This window comes from Microplitis mediator, chromosome 8 (assembly GCF_029852145.1).
Source record: "Microplitis mediator isolate UGA2020A chromosome 8, iyMicMedi2.1, whole genome shotgun sequence".
NCBI classification, from domain to species: Eukaryota; Metazoa; Arthropoda; class Insecta; order Hymenoptera; family Braconidae; genus Microplitis; species Microplitis mediator.
In genome coordinates this window covers 18,298,337-18,322,959 of record NC_079976.1, presented here as the reverse complement: position 1 = coordinate 18,322,959, position 24,623 = coordinate 18,298,337, and the positions used below count along the sequence as shown (strand labels likewise).

At 33.6% G+C, this 24,623-nt stretch overlaps 2 protein-coding genes across 5 annotated transcripts; both read right to left on the bottom strand.

Moving 5' to 3' along the window:
- Window positions 1-996: 996 nt before the first annotated feature.
- Window positions 997-9,946, bottom strand: LOC130673533 (uncharacterized). Its single transcript, XM_057478565.1, has 3 exons — window positions 9,785-9,946; window positions 3,421-3,646; window positions 997-1,713 (listed from the first exon to the last, which is right to left on the bottom strand). Exons 1-3 carry the CDS (start codon window positions 9,839-9,841, stop codon window positions 1,361-1,363), a joined length of 636 nt encoding a protein of 211 aa, XP_057334548.1. The 5' UTR covers window positions 9,842-9,946; the 3' UTR covers window positions 997-1,360.
- A 1,348-nt stretch (window positions 9,947-11,294) lies between these two features.
- LOC130673526 (uncharacterized) lies at window positions 11,295-24,508 on the bottom strand. 4 transcript variants are annotated; one of them, XR_008990901.1, is made up of 4 exons: window positions 24,371-24,508; window positions 24,215-24,268; window positions 23,904-24,131; window positions 11,295-11,411 (listed from the first exon to the last, which is right to left on the bottom strand). XR_008990901.1 is itself a non-coding variant. In XM_057478548.1 (2 exons), the coding sequence occupies exon 1, from the start codon at window positions 20,306-20,308 to the stop codon at window positions 18,815-18,817; it is 1,494 nt and encodes a 497-aa protein (XP_057334531.1). In that variant the 5' UTR covers window positions 20,309-21,019; the 3' UTR covers window positions 13,300-15,193; window positions 18,427-18,814. The 4 variants fall into 4 exon arrangements, 1 of the variants encoding a protein (XP_057334531.1); XR_008990900.1 differs by lacking the exon at window positions 11,295-11,411 and adding an exon at window positions 13,300-15,193; XR_008990902.1 differs by lacking the exons at window positions 11,295-11,411; window positions 23,904-24,131; window positions 24,215-24,268; window positions 24,371-24,508 and adding exons at window positions 13,300-15,193; window positions 21,103-23,154.
- Window positions 24,509-24,623: the final 115 nt, after the last annotated feature.

Here is a 24,623-nt window from a genome sequence, read left to right as displayed (position 1 = left end):
AACTTTTGCGGCCAACTTGGCGACAGGTTGCGGCAGTGGGTTGTCGACAAGTTGCGGCCAACTTGGCTATCAGGGCTTTGACGAAAAAAAACAGTCGGTAATGTTCATTCTTACCATTTCAGAAGGTAAGCAAATTTATACATAAAATTGTCTACAATTTGAGCGAGAAAATATACTTAACAATTTTTCAAGTCAAATTAACAATGAATTGACATAAAATTTGATGAAAATTGACGACAACTTTTTTTTAGTCAACTTTTGAACTGAATTTGCATTCTAAGTCGGGAAGCAAATTTACGTGAAATTGTAGAGGAAGTTGCATACAAATTGTCGTAAAAAACGGAAAAGTCCGGTTGACGGAGATTTGACGACAAATTCAAGGAAACTTTTGTAAGTAAACTTTTGCTAAAGCAAACTGTGATTTTAGGGTACTGCTGTATTCTGAAGTCGACTTAAATGGAAGGGAGAGCAAACAGTTACGGTTAAGTTGACAGTAAATTGTCTGTAAACTTGAATTCAATTTGAAAATAAGTGTTACTGTTAGACAATGACGTTAAGTTGATTGAAACTTTCACTTCAAATTGACGGCAAGTTCTTCTGTCAAATTACATTCAGATGACGGCAGTTGATTTGCACTAACTTACACGCAGGTATTATCCAGCCAAGGCTTGCCAGAAACTTGTCGTTTAGTTAACCGAAAATGTTTCACTGCAGAACTTACTGCGCAACCCTAAGCACAGTTTGCTTTAGCAAAAGTTTACTTTACAAAATTTTCCTTGAATCTTTCATCAAATGTCCGTCAACTTCGGACTTTTCCGTTTTTGACGACAATTGATATACAACTTGCTATACAATTCAGTTCAAAAGTTGCCATTTTACCCATTTTTTCACTATGAGGCCCCTCTTCTAGAGTCACAAGTAAATTTACACTGCACCCTAAATTTTTGTTCGTTTGTGAGGATCATAATCTAGGTCTGAGCAAATTTTTTTGCTGAGATTTGAAAGCTGTTAATGTTAAATAATTAGAATACTGTTGTTCCCACTCAGTATAATTATTTACACATAGCTGTTTCTTAATAAAGTTTTGGGATGCTTTAAAGTCATTTTCACGATTAACAATCGATATCCATAGAAAAAAATCTCCTATAAAATTGCTCAAATAGTTATTTTGGCCTACCATATCTTTAATTTTGCCATCAATCGATTCTAATCGATTGTTTGTGTAGTTACCCAGGTTCCCTCGCATATAGTAAGTACACCATTCTTCTCGGTTATTGTGCCAATTGGAGTTGAAATAATCTACAACTTGCTTAGGTGCCATTGTTAATAATTTATTATAATGATCATAATATTCTTCAGTTCAAGCATTAGGAAATAATTCCTTCAAAACTTTACGTTCAACAAGATGTTTATCGGTCATAAAACAATTGATTCTACTGCATGCTTTTCGGTTTTCATTTTTAAAGGTCTCAAGAAACCATTTCATTGATAGATAATCTTCATGAGCCAATAAAGCCACACCAGCTATTTCGCTTAAGTCGTCCGAATCTTCAACAAGCAAGAGCATCAAAGATAAATTAGTGTTAAAAAGTTTATAAGTCCCGTCCAAAAAGACGACCTCGGGCCACGCTCGGAAAAAAGATCTCATACTATGAGTTGAAAAGTAAATTCCTTGATACTGTTTATTTTTGTGAAAAATATGAACATCAGCACCTATAACAAAAATACATTCTATAATAAAATTGATGAAAAATAAGGGAAATAAGTAAATTGGATGATATATGTGATTTATTTATGATAACCCGGGAAAAAATGATTTTGCCTAATCATATATGATCATGCATAATTGTCTATATATGATCAGATCCAAAAATTGGCCAGGTCTGATCATACATAACTTGATCTGTTTATACATGATCATATATGATTATATATAATCATGCATGAACGAATATAGTCATTTTTAAAATCTCATTTAGAATATCTGTAAATTATTAATTAAGTAGTTTAATTAGGATTTATTGTCTTCATCAATATCAATGTCGGTTAAAATTAAATAAAAAAAAAAAAAAAAAAATTATTAACCATCGACAATTATTTTACTACGAGGTCACCCATCCAATTAATGTCCAACGCCGATGCTGCTTAACTTTGGTTATCGATGGTTTGTAGTCTGATCCTCTAGTCTGTTATACACTTACAATTAAGAAACGTTTATGGCATTACTTAACTTAAATAATCAAATTGATACTTTATACTTTTAAATTACTGCCGAAATCTTTGAACATTTTTTAAGTATTGGGGATTTAAGTTTGATTGATAGTTGACAGAATAAAAATTTAATAACATTGATATTAAAAAATTGTCATATTATTTAATGTATATAAATATTTAAATATATATATATATATATATATACATATATATATATATATATATATATATATACATATATATATATATATATATATATATATATATATATATATATATATATATATATATATACATATGTATATATATATATATATATATATATATATATATATATTTAAATATTTATAGGTTTCATATCAATGAAATCTGTTCAGATTTAATCATAGACATATATAACTACATATAGGTTTATATCAGTCACGTCTGATCAGATCTAATTATATATAGGCCTATATCTAATTATATATGGGTTTGTATCAATCATGTCTTATCAGATCTAATCATGTATAGACTTATATATGATCATATATGGGGTTATAACAGCTAGGTATAATTATATCTGATTATATATAGACTTATAGATGATCAGATCTGATCATATATAGACTCATATATGGTTATATATGGAGTTATAACAGCCAGGTATGATTATATCTAATTATATATAGACTCATATATGATCAGACCTGATCATATATATACTTGTACATGATTATATATGGGGTCATAACAGCCAGGTATGATCAGATCTAACTATATATAGACTTATATATAAATAGATCTGATCATATATAGACTTATGTATGATTATATATGGGGTCATAACAGCCAGGTACGATCATATCTAATTATACATAGACTTATATATAATCAGATCTGATCAGATCTAATTATATATAGACTTATATATAATCAGATCTGATTATATATAGACTTATATATGGGCTTATAACAGCCAGGTATGATCAGATCTAATTATGTATGGGGTCATATATAATTATATATAATTATATATGACCCCATATATAATTATGCATGATTATATATAACTTCATATATGATTATATATAATCATATATGATCATATATATGAACATATATAATCATATATGATTAGGCAAAATCATTTTTTCCCGGGAAATATGAATGTGCTATGACATAATCATTTCCTCAAAAACAAATATGAACAAATGATGACCTTACCCTTAGATTTTAATATTTTTTCTACGGCGTGTAAGTCGTTAGTCGCTAAATCTTTATTTTTCATTTGAATATTTGATAAATCTTTTATCCGAATTTTAACATTTTTTTCAAGCATAATTTTATTTTGCAGATGTTTCTTAGAACACTTTAAGTCCATAACGTTTACAGCCATTTTATGAGTTTCTGGCGACAACCGCCTGTTTTCAGGTAGATCTTCTATATACGCCTGAATCAAATATAAAATTTTTTATACACTATATATATATATTGTAGTGATCGGTATCTTAAATTAATATCACTTATACACTACAATGATAACACACTTAAATTATAAATAACAACACCACAATTAACAGCAGTAAAGAAAGCAAGAGAGAGCAATATAGTTTATTGAGATACAATGTTTGCTGTTTAGTTGTCAATATAAGACTGAGTGACTTTTGTCACGTATCTATAAAACAAGAGAAGAAGGCATTTGTTTTCTAGCTATTCAAATATTTAAAAGATCAGTTTCACATTCGTTACACTACCCCCTTCTCAATAAATTATCGTCCCGATAAAAATTGTGTTGGAAGAATCGAACTTAATTGAAATTAAAACTATTTACAATCTTCGTTCGATTCCGCTATGGTCCCAACACACCCTATCTATCACCCTACAGGGAAAAAAACACCATAGCCCAAAAACAACCCTGTAGGCTAACGCAAAGATAATAAAAAAATAAAAAAATAGTCTATAGATTAATTGAGCTAAGAATTGATAATAATAAAAAAATAAAATATTCTGCTAAGAAGTTAATCAGTGTACGTGACTCTATTTATCTATTTAACGAATCAAAATAAATAAAATTAAAAATGTAACCCTCCTCTTGATTGAATGGACCTTCAATGGGAATGGGATCAGGTACGGGATGGGAACAGGAACTCCTTCCTTTCCTCCTTGAAGGACTAGGAATGGACTCCTTCTCTCCTTCCCCAATGAAATTGGAAATATTATCTGCACATAATAAACAAACAAAACGAGTATCTCCAACTTTTTATTAAATTTTATAGCTAAACATATTTCATCGTTACATCCTATTATTTATCAATTTTTAATTATAAACTTTCATTATCGTGATCAATTCAATAATTTCGATCTTATATGCTCAATGTTCTGCCGTTCGATTCATCCAGATCATTCTCCGATATGTTATCTCGAGCTAACATACCAATGATTCTGAATAACACACGTTGCAACGAATTTTATTTTTCTCCCTAAAAGCTCCTCGGAAACTCTCCAGGGCATCCACCTATCTCTCAGAAGTCGTGGCCATCAACAAAAGAGAAATGTCGACTGTGTCAACTCCGGATGGATCCCAAAGCTCCAGTCAGGTTGCTCTTAGCCATTGATAAGTCCTCAGAATCAAACTTTTGATCCTCGTTGAGCTCACTTAGATCAAAAGAAATATCCAGTCTCCGATCAATGACTGAGGAATCCCGGGAACCCCGCAACGATTAATCGTTCAGGGCCCACAGCCAGACTTCCCTTCAGCTAATATACTCAAACCCAGAACATTTCCAGTCCTTATAGAATCCCGGGAATCCCTCGAATAACGTTACCACCGAGATCGTTCAGAGTCCTCAGCCAGACTTCTTTCAGAATCTCGGGAACTCTTCAGCAACGTCTACAGTGTGGCCATTCAGGGTCCACTGCCAGATTTCTCCTAAGGACTATACCAGTCTTTAGCAGTCGTTCAGACATCTTCAATTCTATCAGTTTGCAAGATATCCTAGACTTACTAACTGACTACAGAATCCCGGGAACCCTTTACAACGTCTACACTGAGATCGTTCAGGGCCCCAGCCGGACTTCTCTTTATTTCTTCTTATTGATCACAGTACGGTGCAAGACGGTTTATATGCACGATTTTATATTTTCCTTTGGGGATTTTTCTGATTCTATAAACTACGTTATTTAGCCTATTTTCAATTTCATAAGGACCCTCCCAATCGCATTGAAGTAAATAAATTTTTAATTATTTTGGTTATATCGAGGTTTCTTATTTTGTTGCGAATTGTGTTGATTATTTATTTGTGGATTTCTACAATCCCTCATGAAATGACCTTGTTTATTACAATTCCAACATTTACGATCACTATTATCAAATTCTAGCTTTCTTTTTAAATTAGTTTTATAATTATCTAATTGTTTCAAATTATTATCTGGGTGAATTTTATTTCTTTCCTCACTGTCAACTAATTTTGAAATTGATTCTAATTCTAAAGCTCTTTCTAAAGCTTTATTTAATGTAAAAATTTTTTCGGATCTTAAAGAATATCGTATTTTTTTTGTCTAGTAACCCACTAATAAATTGTTGAGAAGATTGACGTTCAATCATATCATCCGTTAGATCGGGATATGCGAGACGAGAGAGTTTGTCTATTGTTTCAGCAAAGCTGTCAAGAGACTCGTTAAATTTTTGTTTTTTATTTTGTAATTCATTTAAATAAACATAAGAAAATTTTCTTTCTCCGAATCGCGATATTAAAATTTCTTTAATTTTGTCGTAATTTTTTAATTCATCTGACGATAATTTGTCTAAAATTGTTTGAGCTTTTCCTCTCAATGAAGCTCCTAAGTATGACGCTTTAATTTGTTCTGTCCATCCGTTATGATTTGAAACGATTTCAAAATGTTTTAAATATCTATCAGCAGACACAGAAGCATCAAATGTGTTTGGTTTAATTGAGTCAATCGGTTTAAAAACAAATGATGGGTTTGATGTCGCGATTATTTTCGGTTTGTTTTTATCAAATTTTTCGCCCGATTTATATTCTAAGTTTTTATTTATTTCCGCGTCAACATGAATTTCCGCGTCAACATTAATGTTCCGAGGAGGAACCGCATCAAATGTTGTGTCGCGACTACTATTATTATTATTATTATTAGTAAGGGGTACATCACCGGATTTGTTCCTTTTTGATGTGTCTTCTAATTTATCTGCAATTCTGCTGAGAAATCCTTCCATCCTGGAGAATTTGGATTCCAGGCTGTCGAACCTCTTTTCATCCTCTTCTCTCTTTTTCTCATCTTCTTCACTCTTCTTCTCCAAATAGCATGTAATGTGCTCGCGGAACTCCTCTAGTTTGTTATCAAGCTCGTTTCTCAGTCTATTGTCCCGAGCGTCTTCGATGATGTCCGAAACATCATCGGCAATTGTTTGCCTTGTCCGTCGTGGCATAATTATTTATTTATTATTATTTTTTTTTTTAATATGTCACTTCACTCACTTACACGCACTTTAATATTGTAAAAAAAATATTGGCAAAACTTATTTAATTCATCACCGAATTTACTTAAATTACTACACGCCCTTCAATATTCACAAAACTTATTTGATTTATCACTAAATTTATTTAAATTCACACACGCACTTTATCATAAAATAAAAATAATATTTTTTCACTAAACTCGTTTAATTGATCACTGAATTTACGTTTTTTTTTTTTTTTTTTTTTTAATATCGAAAACACGATCGTTTCAAATCTTTGTCTTTCCCGTCGCGTCGCAATATTTTGACAGCTATTTTTATTTTATATTTGTAAATACACACGAAGGTTACGCGCACTTCTGACACCAAATTGTAGTGATCGGTATCTTAAATTAATATCACTTATACACTACAATGATAACACACTTAAATTATAAATAACAACACCACAATTAACAGCAGTAAAGAAAGCAAGAGAGAGCAATATAGTTTATTGAGATACAATGTTTGCTGTTTAGTTGTCAATATAAGACTGAGTGACTTTTGTCACGTATCTATAAAACAAGAGAAGAAGGCATTTGTTTTCTAGCTATTCAAATATTTAAAAGATCAGTTTCACATTCGTTACAATATATATATGTTGAGAAAAATAATTCCGGAGTTGTAAGTAAATATTACTCGATTCAAGTAAATATGTCATTATTTTAGTGAGAATAATATATTTTCCTGAATGAAATAAATTATCATTTCTAATTAAATAGCTATTCTTAAATTAAATAAATGTGCATTTGACCTAATAAATGTTTTCTTGATTCATACTCTCTAATCATGAATTAGTGAAAATAAGTGAGAATAATTATATAGAATTAGTAAAAATAAGAATATTCACTAATTCCAAGTGCAAACCGAGCCACTAATTTCAAAAAGTTCGGATTAAACGAACGTTTAATCATTACCACAAGATAGTAGAAATGAAATAAATTGAAAGATATGAAATGAATTAAAAAATTGAAATGTCAGGTTAAATGGATATTATTATTTCGAATATTGCAGTGGACGAGTGGGCTCCAATGTTTATACCTAAAGCACAAGCAATATTTCTTATGCTATCATTGTTAGTGATCACCATACCATAATTTTCTCACTATGTACTATTTCAGTCAAATTATTTATAAAACTACTATGCATGACCTAATAACTCTAAAAACTGAGTTTTTTTACCATGTTACATAATATTAATTTAAAAACAAAATTCTCAAGGCAAGAATAACTACGTTAGAGAGAAATTAGATAAGGAGAGAACATAGAGCCATTAAAAAAACCTAATTCTGTGCAGTGTAGATCAAGAACTAAGCAAAGAAGTGTTTACTGACATACGTGGTGAAGTTGCAAGTGAAAAAATTGAGAGTGTGGTTCTAAATATCATAAATGATAACCTTAGTAACACTGTAATCACGATGGTGATAGTGACTGGCTGGAATAAAATTCTAAAGAATAAAGCCAGCAAGCTAAAAAAGGCATTCAAATATTCCTCAACTGTGACTTAACATGAAAAACAATGAAAAGGTAATTCAAAAAAAGATTCTAGATATAGCAAGTAACGAATTTCGCAGAGGTGACAATACGATGTTAAACACGGATTTCTCGAAGTCTACGATACCAAATTTTTTTGGGAGGATGAGACAAGTCTACTTCCATTTCGTGATAAAGTATCCGATATCGGCAGTCAAAGTAATCAGATGCATCAATAATTCCAGTTTCGTTCAAGAGTTCAAGTATCAAGACCATAGTTCTCAAGTAGACGACTACATTCACTGCCCAGGTCTCCATGAATAACAACAGTATTTATTCGCATGATCTCCGTATACGGCTTGGTCGAAGACCCAGCATCATATTCTGGAATGGAAGGAGAGTAAGTAATCTTTTCTCTCTAGATAGCAATAACTTCCTCACATTTTTTTAGGATATTTATTTTTCGGCATATTGGAAACTTTGGTGATATTGTTATTGAAACTACCGTACATCTTGTTATATAACACGCATTCAGTCATTAGTTATGAAAGATCACGCCGTAAGCACATCCAGTGGTGGTGTTACCTTATTTTATGACAAGGAGCAATTGACAAATGCAAGCATTTTGAAGTTGAATGGTGTGTGAATAAATAAAAGAACAGATTAATAATCCTATCGGAAACCTTATAAGAGCTCAACCGAAAACACCATATAGAAACTCACATAGGAACCTAGGGTAGATTCTCATCTCATGGATCTCTTTAATAGGGTTATCTTTAAATGTGAAATAAAATTTTTCTTTATAAAAATATCAAAAATAAATAAAAAAGCGACCATCCTATACTCAGTTATGTTAATTTTGTCATTAGACTACAAAAATTTTAGTAAATAAAACTAATCAATGCATTTCATATATCGTCAGATTCATATTATAATTTCCGAATTCTGTTTCAAATTAAAATTTCATCATCAGGAATATATACAATTTTCGATTGAAGGTACCATGAAATCCTTTGTTTACGTTTGTACAGATAGTAGAGTGATAAGATTGTTATGACCAGAGTAGAGATCACAAAAAATTAATAATAATAATGATAATGAGATAAAGACGAAATTATTCATAAATATAAAAGAACGTAGAAATAACTAATAAAAATACTGAGATCCCTCGGATGAAGGTATGTCTATGTATATAAAAGATACGTGTATATATTTTTATTGGTTAGCAAATTTGTACGACAAAGAACTTAAAAACAATAATTAAAACAGTATACATGCATATATGTATATGCGTATTGAGGCTTATCATGTTATGACCAGAGTGGAGAACACAGAAATCCAAAAATCAAATTTCATCGTACTCCAATATAAGAAACAATTGCGGTAGATAAGCAGTGTTATTGTCACCACAGCAGCCCACTCCCGGAAGGAGGGGGACAATACGCGTAACGGTGAGATCTGGAGTGGTGATAACTGTGTGCGTTCCTCTATATTCAGATGTAATTTTTATTTATTGAGAGTAAGGATACGGGTATTATTATTAATATTACGGTGACAACCACTCGAGCACATCAAAATTGCAATTATAATTTGCATCACCTGACGAGGTAAACTCTGAACACGCTTCACAAAAAAACTTATTCCCCATGAATACATCCATCACGTTTAATAAAACACTAAACCGTAGTCGTAACTAAGCTAAGGTTTTGATAATGAGTGTGGATATTGGTCCGATCCCGTGCTGGCACGGGACACGGGAAAATGGCACTGATCTGAATAGTAACTGGATAGAGGATTCTTATAGAGCTATACTTGAAACAACGGAGATTTTTGAAGGGTTAGTCAGCGCCGCCTCATTTAGACGGAGGTACTAAAGTTTATTTCAATGCGCTTGCGCGCTTTAAAAATGTGAATGTGTAGTTGTAAATGCATGTGGTGTTAATTTCAGAATGATCGGTAACTTACTTTGCTCGCCAAGAAATTTTTAAAGTTTCTGACAGTCATTTTCCAATACAGGAATAAATATTTTAAAAAATTAAAAATATTTATCATTTATGAATAAGTTTTAATTTATAGTTATGAATAATATTTAAAATGTTTCTTACAAGGTATTGTAAGAAAATAAATGAGAATATATTTAAAATTATAAGCTGGACTTACAAAGTACATTCTAAAAGCTTCAAGAAAAGTATGAATTTAATTAGCAAATAGTAACAAATTTTCATAGATTACTTGTAAATGTTGATTTACAAAATTATTTGATGAATTAAAAATAATCAGTAGCTTTATGTAGTTTCTATTATTAAATCTTAGACAGGCCTGACTTATAACTGACATAATCTCCAATATGACTTCGATTAAAGTCATAGGCCTGTGATAAAAGCATAGATCTCTTGTTACATCGCCCAGGGTTCGTGTCTCGGTGCCGGGTTGAAAAGCAATTTTTTTTTTTCAGAATATTTATAAGAAACCTAAAAGTAACTCTTAAAATGTTAATTTGTAAATACGAATTATAATTTTGTACTAGGGGGAGTAGTAATTAGTAAAGGATGGTAACTTTAAATTTTCTTCCAATTCATTTATTAATCATTATAAAATTATTAACAATAAGTCTAAACAAGATTAAATTCTTTGTCTAATCATTTTTATCAAGTTACGCTCGGAGTAAAAGTTTATTTTGAAGACAATAAATACTGATTTAACTGAACAATATATATATATGATACTGAGTCTGGTTTTAACATTTTCACATAAATAACTGACTAGATTTCCGACTAGAAAAATTTTGAAAAAAAAAAGATTTACAAAATAATCATCAAACCATTTAAAAAAAATATATGCACTAGATTAAAATAATGTACAATTTGTTTAAAGAACTACTAAGAGGTGCAAGTTCATCTTTTGTTCTTTTAATCAAAGTTAACGAATTAACAAATAATACTGAAAAGCACAGTGAAATTTACTTAATTTCAGAGTTGATTTGCTCAGTTTCCAATCGGAAAATTAGTATAGTTATTAAGATAGTCAGTTGCAAATACAATAAAATGTCAATACAATTGTTTACTTTTATTGCTTGCGTAACGTGATAAGAGATGTAGCAATCCACAAATTTTTCTGACCCGTTGTTGTTTAATTACATCTTTACAGCTTCTCTTACACTTATTTATTGTTGAGTGTCATGATAAAATGTATATTGGGAGGCCTTCGGAACGGCGGAATTCGGAAACTGAAATAATATAAATAACTAGTAAAATTTTAAAACAATTAATCGATGATACATTTTCTCTTTTGAGATTAAAAGGAAAAAAAAATTGTTAATGCTATGAAACATTACACTGTAATTAATTTAGTGAAAACAATTGGTAACAATTATCACAGTCAATATTTTATTGAGATAATATAAATTTTATTATTTTATGAAAATAGTCAGTCTTTAATGCTTAGAAATATAATTTTTAACAATATTGTAAATAGCGTACGCTACGAGTAATAAGTTATTAACATATAATAAATGGCTATAATTGTTTGTGATTTGATTGTCTACGTACAGTCCATATAACAAAAGACTAAATTCTAACAGTACTTATAACTAAAAAGTATAGCAATTGACTTTTTACTTTGAACTACATAGCCTTTGTTTGTATAAATAAATATTTAAACTACTTAGATTTCATTGGTGAGCCCAAACAATTTGTCTTGTTAAGAAATGACGAAGATTAGTACCAGTTATTGATAATGCGCAATTTTTGGTTTGAGAGTACATTCTAATTTCGATGTAATGCCTTAAAATACATTTTATTAATATAGAACTATGGTCGGTACGATTTTCTAAGACAAAGGAATCCCGAAAATGTTGTTGAAGCTCCGGGAAAAGTATTTCTTTGGACAGGAGTAATTTTTTATAAACTGCGGTTGCCAGCACAGCTGGAAAATTATCTTCTGCTGGTGGTTTACCATTATTTATATTACACGCCCTTCGGAATAATTCTTCAGCGGTACTACAAATAACTATTACACTTTGCGACGATATTATCAAACCACCGCGAGTTTTTACTTGTATCAAATCTAGTCCTCTGTCGGATTTCACTATTTCATTACAATACTTTGTTTTTTTACAGCTTTCAAAGCATTTGGAACAATTTACAGTTTTATCTAGTTTACGCACAATAAAACCGGCAATGTAACCTACAACATTTAAAGAAAATTCGCTTAAGCTATTACCCGGCATTGCCCAGTGAAAATCTAAAAACTCTTCAATGTCGTCAAAAAGTATATTTGATGAATTACCACAACTATTAAGGCCATACTTTTCCTCAGTAGCTACATTATTATCGACATTATAAATATTAGGATCATATCGATCTAATTTTGCGATTTTTTTTTGACCAGATGAAGTAACATTTAAAATTTTGGTTTTGTCCATTATGCTAGCATTGCCAGTGCGTACTTTTACTTCATGGCGTACTAATAGGCGCTTGTATGCCGCAATAAATTGTGCTGCTGTAGGGTTCGGACACCAACCACTTCTTGCTCGAATTGCAGCAAAGAATAATTCCAGATGATCTTGACTCAATTTGTATGTTAATAAATAGCGTAATGGCCCATTTTCCGGTTTAACATATCGATCAAACATCATCATTGTAGCGATACAGCCTGTACATAAACCGATGAATCCAGTTTTCCTTTGACTTAAAAAGATGGGTATTGTAACGCTGGGGTACGTTATCCTGCACTTACTGATGGAAGGGTGCAGTTCGTGGGTCAAAGTTTGCCCTGCTAGCTCTGAATGAAACTCTGACTTCTTGAATTTAATTTAATAATGCCTTAGCAATAAATTAATTAACCCGAACTGGCCTTACAATTCTAAACTAATACTAGTACTTAGCCTAAGATTGAGTTCGGAGGTGGAAGTTGTCCTGGATGTCCTTGGACAGGCGTTGGTTGACCCTGGGAAATCTTCTCCTTGAACCTTGATACTGATCCCTAATGTATGGGCTAAGAAGACCCTTAATTGTCTAATGTGGACTTTAGGAAAGCACAGGTGAATTCACTCAACACTGGTTTCAGTTATTAGTTTAATTATTTATTGAACTAATAATAAACTAATATGCCACGTCGCACACACACACACTGGTTACCAATAACGTTACTGTACTTAACGGTACAGGGCTTTCTACTAATTTACTCAAATAACCGCCTTCGGTAGAGCAACAGATATGAGTTATTATTTATTACAAACAAATGTGATGTAATAAATACAGGATAATTTACTGAACTAATTACCGCGGACACTAGACGAGTTACCAACAAATATGAGTTAAGAATAAATTAATAAGCAGTAATGACGATCAGCGAACAGGTCATTTACTGCGCGACAATTAGCAATGAATATGAACTACTTGTCTACTCAAAGCTAACGACGAAAAAGCTCCGGTCGCACGTTAACGCGCTCTTTTATAGACAGAACTGTCGCACTAGTCATGTGACAGTTCTGTCCCGATGACAAACGGAGGCGTACGATGCCAACATCGTAACACCACCCTCCTTAACTTTAACCTGGGTAGTGTCCATGATAAAACCGACAATTTACTGGTTAAAGTTAATCGCAAGTATTTTACGCCGACAGTAACTTTTCATTCATTCATTACAACATTATTTCATTCATACTGTGGCAAGAGATACTGGCCTTACAATAACTCTGGCGAGTACCTCTTCAATATCAAAATATAATTATCTTTAATTAACAAGCATTTATAAACTTTTTAAGCAAAATATAAGCACTGTTATACATTTTATGATTATTATAAATATTATCACATTTAATCAGTACTAGACTCATCAATGTCCTTTTCTATTCACTACTTTGGTGCGTAGAAACAAAAAATAAATAATAAAGAATACAAACAAAAAAACTGAATAGAACACTACTGTGCTAATACTGGTGTGTTCTTTTAGAACAACACATAAATAATAAATAAATTGGCATGATTTACATGCATTAATAAATCTGAGCAATTTTTCTGTAATTAATTACTCTAGTCATAAATAAGTATTTCGAATGTACTATGTGTTTGACAGTAAAAAATAAAAAGTCAAAGAAAAATAATAAACTAAAAACCGGTTTATAATATAAATACTATTGTCTTTATGTAATACTGGTTTCTTGAGCAATCTTGATAACACTGTCACTTATCACACGTACATCAGGTCACGTCCGGGAAATGTCTTTAGGGCGGTAAAATCTGATATGCCCCTCGTGCAGCTTGTGTCATTTCGACTCTGGTTCGGCATGTTTGGCACGAGTCGTTCATGAACGGATCTTGTGTAGAACAATGGCGACAGTAGCCTCTCATCTTTCTGTAGCCATCGGTGTTCCAATGCTGGTACGGGCACGTGTTATTGGTGTGCCCTAGTCTTCGGCAGTTGGTACAATAGCACTCACCCCTGAGTTCATTCTGGCACTTGTCATGGGTGTGCCCTTTTTCTTTACATTTGATGCAACCTGGTTCTGGTACCGGAGCCAACCTGGTTTCGATGGTCTGGGTTGCAATAGTCCTGGTAGACTTTGATGCCGTTGACTCGGTGATTTTCTTTACCAGCTCTCACCATTCAACTTGGGAAAGCATGTTATTCAGGTTGGAGTCCACAAACTTGAGGTCTCGCCCAATTATCATTTGGCATTTTACCTTCATTGATGGAATGGGAATATCTGGTGTTTGTACTGCAGATATTTCTGGTTTCTCAGGCATAGCTAGCACTGAGTTTTTCTCGTGATATACTAATACATTAGACAATCGTCGGTGAAAGCCGGCCGCTAGTGTAATTTCGGTCGTCACTGGGATATCAAAATTGAGATATGCTGCTGGTGTAGCGAATACGGGATTGGCCCAGTAGGAATTCTGATCCCCAACTCTCCCGTGGAATCTACAGGTCCTCAGTAGTTGTTGATCTGCTTTCTTTTCTTTTGACGTCTCTTTGCTGTACAAGAATCTCCCAAGTTCTTCCATCCTGTGAAAGAACTATCATTAGACTGTGCAATGTACTAGTATTAGCTTATTTTAGAGATTACAATTTTATTTCAATAAGACCTAACCGACTCATTGTTCGACTTTAGGTACTTTACGGTTTGATCTGCGCGGTATTTTCAAATCATTAATACTAAATTTACCAATAATATTATTATCTTTATCACAGACATTTACTAAACTGTTTGAATAAAAACTATGTACATATAATGGCCCTTTACGAGGAGGCGCAAGCTTACCTGCGAATCCATCAACCTTTTTACTCAATTGTTTATTTTTAATAAATACCTCGGCACCAATAACAATATTAATGTTAGGATCTGGTACCTTCTCATCTTGTCTGTTTTGAGCTTTGATCATGAACGACTCGATGTAGTGTCTTAGCTCATCGATTAAAGATAATACCGTAGTTCTATGGTCCGGTTTGTTTAATTCTGTCAGAACTTTTTCCCCGCGGTGAAGGTCTAAATACCGAGGATCACGGCCGAAATTTAAGTAAGCTGGGCTTACTGTCAGCGAGCTGTGAACAGAAGTATTATAAGCATAAACAAGTTCTGGGAGATTTTGGTCCCATCTGGAATGTTTATCTGTAAGAAAAGTTCGAATTAAAGATTTTAAATTTCTGTTTATTCGCTCCACAGGGTTAGACTGTGGATGATAGGTTGGTGTCAGTTCATGTACTATATTATTAGTCTGTAAATATTCAGAAACAACCTTATTGACGAACTCAGTCCCGTTGTCAGTTACAACGACTCGTGGATAACCCCAACGATTGAACACTGAGCGTAAAAAGAATATTATTTTACTACCGGTTGGTTCTGATATTGGCTGGACTTCCAGATACCGTGAGTACATATCGCATAACACGATCAGATGTGTCTTTTGATGCTGCGACTTAGGCAGTGGTTCCACTGTATCAACTGATACACTTTCCCACAGTTCAGTGATTGGTCTGTGCCCTGGTATCACTTGTGGTGGATTAGTATCTGGTTTTTGTAATTTACAAACAGTACACTGGCTCACATATCTGGTTACATCGAAGTACATATTAGGCCAATAATGATGACTGGCCACGTGGTGATACGTCTTGGTTATTCCACCATGTCCGGATACTGTTTCGTCATGCGCCTTGCTGATAACTGACTTGCGCTGTTCTGGTTTGACAACTAGTTTCCAATGCTCCGGCGCATCGTCAAATAACTGCGTTGGATGCCGTGGTCGATAATAATATAGGTCATTATCGAGGAATTTCCATTGAGGAAAGCGTGTTGGAGTAGCCTTGACCTCGTTAACTTTTCTGTCGTACCACTGTTGTACTATGTCTTTTACTCGATTGACCCTCTCAGCCTCAGGTTCAATGCCCTCGTAAGCTCGGGAGAGAGCGTCAGCCGCTTCGTTGCAAATGCCTGGTCTGTGAACTATTGTTATTGTCCACAGAGAATATTCTGCTACCCACCTTGCTAATCTTCCTCTCGGTTTCTTGACGTTCTGAAGCCATTTCAGACTCTCATGGTCGGTGACGACTGTCACTGGATATTCTTCGTAGAAGCCTCTCAGTTTTTGGTACGACCAAATGACTGCCAGGCACTCCTTTTCTGTCGTGGTGTTATTTCTCTCATGCTTGTTCAAGGATCGACTGATAGCAGTGATGTGATATTCTCGGTCTTGGCCCTTTTGTGTTAATACGGCACCAATACCGGTATTACAGGCATCTGTGTAAAGTATGAAAGGTAAATTATAATCAGGTACCGTTAATGCTGGTGCATCCAAGAGTAATTTCTTCATGCAAATAAAGGCCTGCTGTTGCTTAGGCCCCCATTCCCATGTTGCTTTCTCACTGGTAATGGATGTGAGTGGATCTTGGATTTTTGCGACCATTTTCATATGTCGACGATACCAATTTACTATCCCCAAGAACCGTCTCAGCTGTTTTTTATTTACTGGTTCTGGGTAGTCTCTTATGGCGCTCAGCTTACTGGGATCTGGATGTAATTCATTACCCTTAATGATGAATCCCAGATATTTCATTTCTGCAACACAAAAACAACATTTTTCTCTTTTGATTAATAATCCTACCTCTCTGAAGACTTTGAATAAGATCTCCAGGACTTGTAGATGAATTTCAAACGTTGGTGTTGCTACTACCCAATCGTCCATGTATGGATGGATAAAATTAATCCAATGGGCTGGTAGTTCAAGCTGGCGTAATGTCTGTTTCATTGTTTGAATTATCAGGTCCATATTGCGCTGAAATGTTCCTGGTGCAGTTGATAGACCGAAAGGCATTCTTACAAACTCGAATGACCCCATTCCTTCGACAGCAAACGCCGTGTACTTACGGTGTTCTGGTTTTATCGGAATCTGATAATATGCATTTGTACAGTCAATGATACTTCTATAAGCACCTTCTCTGATGACTTCCAAGGACGTATCGATGCGCCTCATTGGATAGTTGACCATTTTCATTATTTTATTTAGCGGTCGATAGTCGATGCACATTCTCCATGTCTTGATGTCGTCCGCGCTTTGCCCTGGTAGTAATTTCTTTTTAACCATCACCGGCTGGAAGCTCCATTCACTGGTACTTGCCTGTATAATTTTCTGGTCAAGTAGTTGCTCAATGATTTTGTGCAATGCTTCTGTTACCTTCGGTGACCTCCTGTATGGCTTGACGCGTATTGGTGTATATGTATTTAATTCAATTTCATACTCGACTCCTTTCAGAGTACTGAGCTCAGCTTTGTCCATTAATACAAATTCCTGGTCTAGAAATTTAGTTAATTTATCTTGTTCGTCTACGTTCAAGTGAATTGATCTGATTTTGTTACCTGGTTGTACTGGTTCACAAACCTTTGGATGATCGTCGTGTTTCCATGTCCACGTCATGTTATCGGCACGTAGTTGTATCCCATTATCCATCATGAATCTCATCCCCAGGATGATATCATCGGGCATCTGGTCGAATACTTCAAACCATGCGTGTACCTCGGTTTCTTCAATCTCGAACGCAACAAATATTCTCCTAAGACTTTGTATTGCTGAATTATCTGCTAAAATAAATGAGTTTTTAGCGGTATTGAATTTTATTTTTATTATATTAATCGGGATTTTACTGGCTATATCCTGTGTCATGAAATTTCTACCTGCACCTGAGTCGAACAATGCTGTACATGCTATTTTATTTATTTTTACAACACACGTAAAATGTTTACTTACGCTTAATTGTACTCTTTGATTTACATTAGCTCCCTCAGATACAGTAATCAATTGTCGGATCGCTGGTTTAGGTACTGCAGGTGTTTTTTCCTTTGTAGGAGACGGCACGTAGTAGTCTGCGCCGCAGCATTTAGCTATGCAATTACCCATCACGACACTACTTTGGATACCATTATTAATTTTATAATTATTGTTTATATCAGACCCGGTTTTATTTAATTCACCGTTGTCACTTTGATCTGACTCGGCCGTTGACTGATGGTCGTCTGATATCTAGTCACTTTCTATCTCCATGGGCTGGCGGGATGGGTGGCCTCCCCCCTCCTGCTCCGAAGCGCAGTCTGCTAACGTTGTCGCGAGTACGGGACACTGCGTATATCGCACTCGCTCAGTTTTTTCTACAGCTACACTGTTTTGCTGTTGCTCCCACGGTGAAACATCGCACACAAACATCAACTCTGTCCTCTTCGCAATCCCTGGTTTTATGTCCACCTTTCATTCCACAATTCAAGCACGTGTAGGTGCCTCCTACTGATTTACTCGTGCCTCTTAAAGTGTTGGACCCAGATCTATTGTTGCGATCACCTGATCTTGATCTTTCTCTGTAGTTGTGCTGGTTTTTCCTCTCGAAGACGACGTTGATTTTTTTATCATCGTCTTTTTTATAATTTATTGATTTAATTTTATTTACAGCAGTTCTCCTGCTTTTTCTTTTTACCCTGCATATCGTTGTCTCCTCTTCTTCGGAACTTGACTCTGTAGATTCATTCACTGAATCTCTTGCTGTTTGTAGCCGACGTACTGGTGTTTTTCTGGCCTCTTTTACTCTACGGATATCCGCTACCCTGCTTTCTGCGATCGATATTAATTCAGCGAATTGTTTATATGTTGTTGCCTTTTGCATTGAATTCAATTCTCTCTGAATTTCTATGTTCAGCTTTGGTTTTATTATTTTCAATTGTTTTGCTGTTGTCATTGGATCTTCTAGCTCAGCGAATTTGCTTCTCATGTGTCTCACAAATTCCTGTGTATTTTCATTTTTCTTCTGGTATATGCTGAATATTTCCTGAAGTACTTCCGTGTCTAGTGTCGTTTTGCAGAATGCCACATTAAATGATTTTTTTACATCTTCCCAGTTCGTCCATGTGTTAACATTTTGTTTAAACCATTCTTTTTGACTGGCTATCGCTATTTTCAACAGATCGATTCTTTCTTCGAATTCCATTTCCTGTTCACTGCAGGTTTCAGTGAACGCTTGCAGCCACTGTTTAGGATGTGAATCTGCTGTATACTTGAGGTTATTACTTCTTATCAATATTTCCATTGATTTTATTTTATCTGCTCGTTTTTTCATATTATCTTCACGCGTATTATACGTAGTATTTACTGTATTAAATCCCTGGTGACCTTGATATTGGGTTCTCTGGTCTGGCCTGTACGTGTTTTGTATATTTGGTCCGTTGTGCGCATACATGTGAGGTTGCGTGTACTGCAATGAATATTTGTTGTGATTATTCATGGGCACGTTTCCCTTCTCACGTGATCCCATCTCTTGTTGCGTTTTCTGGTATATTTGCGTTGAGTTTTGAATTCCCTCCAGATCTTCGGTGTTGTTCCATAGTTGTACATCCTTTACTATATAATTTATTATAGAGTTTTCCCAATATCCAACATCTCCTTTTTTTATACCTAGTTCTCGTTCTAGCTGTTCTACGTGTTTGCGGCTGGTAATTTTTGGCATAGATTCGATTATCTCGATACGAGCTGTCAAGTTTTTTTCTGCCTTTACTCTTCTTATTGTCCAATTAATTATGTCAGCCATCATTTTGCACCAAATTGCATTGTGTACTTGCAATTCTTCCGTTTGTTTGATATTTGACATGAATATGTCCCTTTTGACTTTGTCTAAACCCCATACTCTTTCCTCTTGTGTTAGAGTTGTTACATTCAAAGTTTGTTGTGCTGTTTTTGGGACTGCGTGATTATTTCTTCGGTCTCTAATTCTTCGTCATCTTCGGGCGATTTATTGAAATTATATTGGTCTGCTGACATCCATTCACCATGTCTTATGAATGTCAGGGGTTTTGTCAATATTCTGTCTTCCGTAATTACTGGTATTTTTTTCGGTCGATTTATTTCTTGTGGTTCTGACGTCTGTTCGTCTATTTGGTCGAACTTGTCCGTCCTGTCTGGTTTTTGATTCTGGTTGTCGTGATTTACTGTTGTGTTTAAGTGATGATGGATTGTATCTTTCACTTCCTTCTTTATTTCTGCCATCGATTGGTTCACCATCGATCTCATTTCTGCTTGAAGTTCTTTTGTATATTTCCGTGTCTTAACCATTTTGAATAAACAGAAATTTAAATTCCGACGCGAAATAAAAATGAAAAAAAAAAAATAAAACGAAAAGAAAAATAAACACAAAAATCAATTAAATAATAGATAACGTTTCAACAACGTTTCCTCGTTGCGCGCTGACCAAAATCTCCGTTGAAATAAACCTGTTGACTTACAATAATTCTGTATTATTATTCGCGATCACGTATGTGGATTAAAAATTATTTTATATGCAAAAAAAAATGAAAATAATAACTACTGGTACAATATAAATTTTAATTTATATTTTTCTATTTATTTTACTGTTAAATTTTAAATAAAAATAATTAAAATCAATACCTTTTAATATTCAAGCACGTGGATAACCTGAATTTTATATATCGTAATATATTTTAATTTACGATTCTATGTACGTTTATTACTCATATTAAATGTATTTTACTACTTTGTAATATATTAAGCGTTTATTGATAACTTTTTTAATAAACTGCTTTTATTTTATTTATTTACTGAAGAGCAAAAAAGATTTTTTCTTTAAAACGTTGTGACTTGTGATGCGTAATAAAATATCTGTCAACAACTTTTTTATATGTTTCTTTGTCTATTAAATGCGGTTATTTATTACCCTGGTAGGTGGCGGTAAATCAATGATTTGATCACTGAGTTTCTACTATACCGACAGTAAGGTTGATGAATTCCTAGGCGATCTTCTGAAACAGATAATTTGAATTTAAAATTTTTCCGCGTTTGCGGATTATCGCCTAATTCGTTTTGTGTTGATATTCTTGTATTACAATAATAAGTTAATCGTATCAATGAGTCAACCTGGCTGTTCGGGTATTTGTCTCGTATTTATATTCTTGTTTTTAAGTCGAGTTGTAATTTTACTTTATTTAGTAAAATTTTAAGTCTTTATTTCCTGTTACTACGAGAATTTTTATTTACGCAGCTGCTATTATTCTGTGTTTTTATATTTAGATTTTAATCTTTATTCAAATTCTTTTGTAACTTATTTTACTTTAAAATTTACTGGTTTTATTTGTATAAAGACTTAATTTTTTTCTATATCCGGTGTATTATTTGTTTAATTTAACAAATATTTTTTCTATTTTATACTTAAATTTAATCTTATTATTAAGTAAATTACAAAATTACTTATAATTAATTTACAATGTTAAACACTGCACTGTTCACTTCACTTAACAATTTTATACTTAAATCTATTTCCGGTTTACGTTAATTCTCAATTCCAACGGAATTTTTATTTTTTCTTATTTGAGAAATTAAACTTGAATTATTTTCTACTGATAATACCAGAAGCGTGTTTATATCACCTTTTCTTTGTTTGTTCCCGGGCGAAAAGAAATTTCTAGAAGAATTTAATCCCGGGTAATTTTTCTTTTGATTCTCTAATTTCTAGAGATAATTTTAAACAAAACTGTAATTTTTACTGAAAAATTACCTAAAACTCTGGTTTTTTTTTAACAACAAAAAAAATTTAAGCAAAAAATAAACTAAAAATGAAAAAAAAGATTATATTTTTAGAGCGAAAAATATAGAAAAACTGGTAGTGTGCGTTTTCTTCCTGATAAAACGCCTAAAAAGGCAAGGCCTTGGGAATTTTCGGGAACAATTTCTCGAATTGAACCTGCTTGATACTCGACAATTCTTTGTCCGGTGTTCTTATTTTTTTATTTCGTGGACTCAACTCGAAATTTATTGATTTTACGTCCAAAAGATTTAACTATACAGTGATTAATTGAATTTATACAATTAAATGGTGTTAATTTTTGGCTTAATTAATTAATTATTAATTAAAACCCGTTGGGCGCCAGTTGTAACGCTGGGGTACGTTATCCTGCACTTACTGATGGAAGGGTGCAGTTCGTGGGTCAAAGTTTGCCCCGCTAGCTCTGAATAAAACTCTGACTTCTTGAATTTAATTTAATAATGCCTTAGCAATAAATTAATTAACCCGAACTGGCCTTACAATTCTAGACTAATACTAGTACTTAGCCTAAGATTGAGTTTGGAGGTGGAAGTTGTCCTGGATGTCCTTGGACAGGCGTTGGTTGACCCTTGGAAATCTTCTCTTTGGACCTTGATACTGATCCCCAATGTATGGGCTAAGAAGACCCTTAATTGTCTAATGTGGACTTTAGGAAAGCACAGGTGAATTCACTCAACACTGGTTTCAGTTATTAGTTTAATTATTTATTGAACTAGTAATAAACTAATATGCCACGTCGCACACACACACACTGGTTACCAATAACGTTACTGTACTTAACGGTACAGGGCTTTCTACTAATTTACTCAAATAACCGCCTTCGGTATAGCAACAGATATGAGCTATTATTTATTACAAACAAATGTGATGTAATAAATACAGGATAATTTACTGAACTAATTACCGCGGACACTAGACGAGTTACCAACAAATATGAGTTAAGAATAAATTAATAAGCAGTAATGAGGATCAGCGAACAGGTCATTTACTGCGCAAAAATTAGCAATGAATATGAACTACTTGTCTACTCAAAGCTAACGACGAAAAAGCTCCGGTCGCACGTTAACGCGCTCTTTTATAGACAGAACGGTCGCACTAGTCATGTGACAGTTCTGTCCCGATGACAAACGGAGGCGTACGATGCCAACATCGTAACAGTATCAATTTCGAAGAATCACTGGGACTTCTCACTTGAAGCTTGCTTAAATAGTCTAGTTCAGCTATTATTCTTTCGTGCCAAATTGACTCATTACCTTTGGTTAACGGGCTTTTAAAACCTTTGCCCCAAGGATTACGTACATTTAAATCATCAATGCACAAATAAGACGCTTATTATTTTTTTTATATTCTTTGCTTTGTAATGATAAGGTCAGGAAACATTCTTCTGAAAATCCGGGTTCAGCATCAATGCTATTATACCACGAACGAAGATGACTGGGATGAGGTAAAGCATTTGACAACGATTCGCGAACGGAATCATACGCTCGAGGTGAATAAAAGTGTAATGTTAAAGCGAAGGATCGCAATTGTGGTGAATACTTATCTTTTGCTATTGGACCTTTTATGTTTTTACTCATGCGTTTAATTAACTCACATGCAGTGTCACCAAAGCTATTTATATCATACAAACCATTAGAATGCTGCTTGGACTGCTGCAACTCTTTGACCACATTCTTCAAGTTGCTGACCTTGATTTCGGATCGTTTCTTACTCTTTATTAAGCTTCTATTTTTGATCGCCAGCCGCAGATTTTTTTCAATTACACAATTCAGATGGCGTTTCAAAACGTCCGGAGACAGTACGTAAGAATGATCGTGATCCAAGGCTCTTAATTTGTCAGATAATGATATAGTCTAAGCTAAAATATATAAGTTAATTAATTACTTAAGCTTCATTTTTATACTTAACATTGTTAGCTTTTAACAATTCCTGCAGTCTTACCTGTATTCTTTAAATTAATAGGCTGAGGTACAATTGCGTCATAAGTAGTCTGTTCTAAAACATGAAACAAAAATTGAAAAGTTTGAGAGCTAACAATTATTATGATTCACCTTTGTAATTATTAAATAAAATCAGTATGAAATTTAAAATACGTACTTTTCTTTGGAATGGGTTCATTTTCAGATAAATCAATCGAACTGATTGATTTATCTAAAGGTAACTGAGTGTTACTGAGAAAATTTGGAGCAGTATTCTCTTCATTGTTATTATTAAATAAAGTAGGGATACTACCTCTTCGACGCCGATATTGTTTATCGCGCTTATCTATACAAGTTTCTTTGAAATGATCCGAGCATAGAACAGAGTATTGAGTTGGTATCCAATTAGACCAACCCATATTTGCTAACCA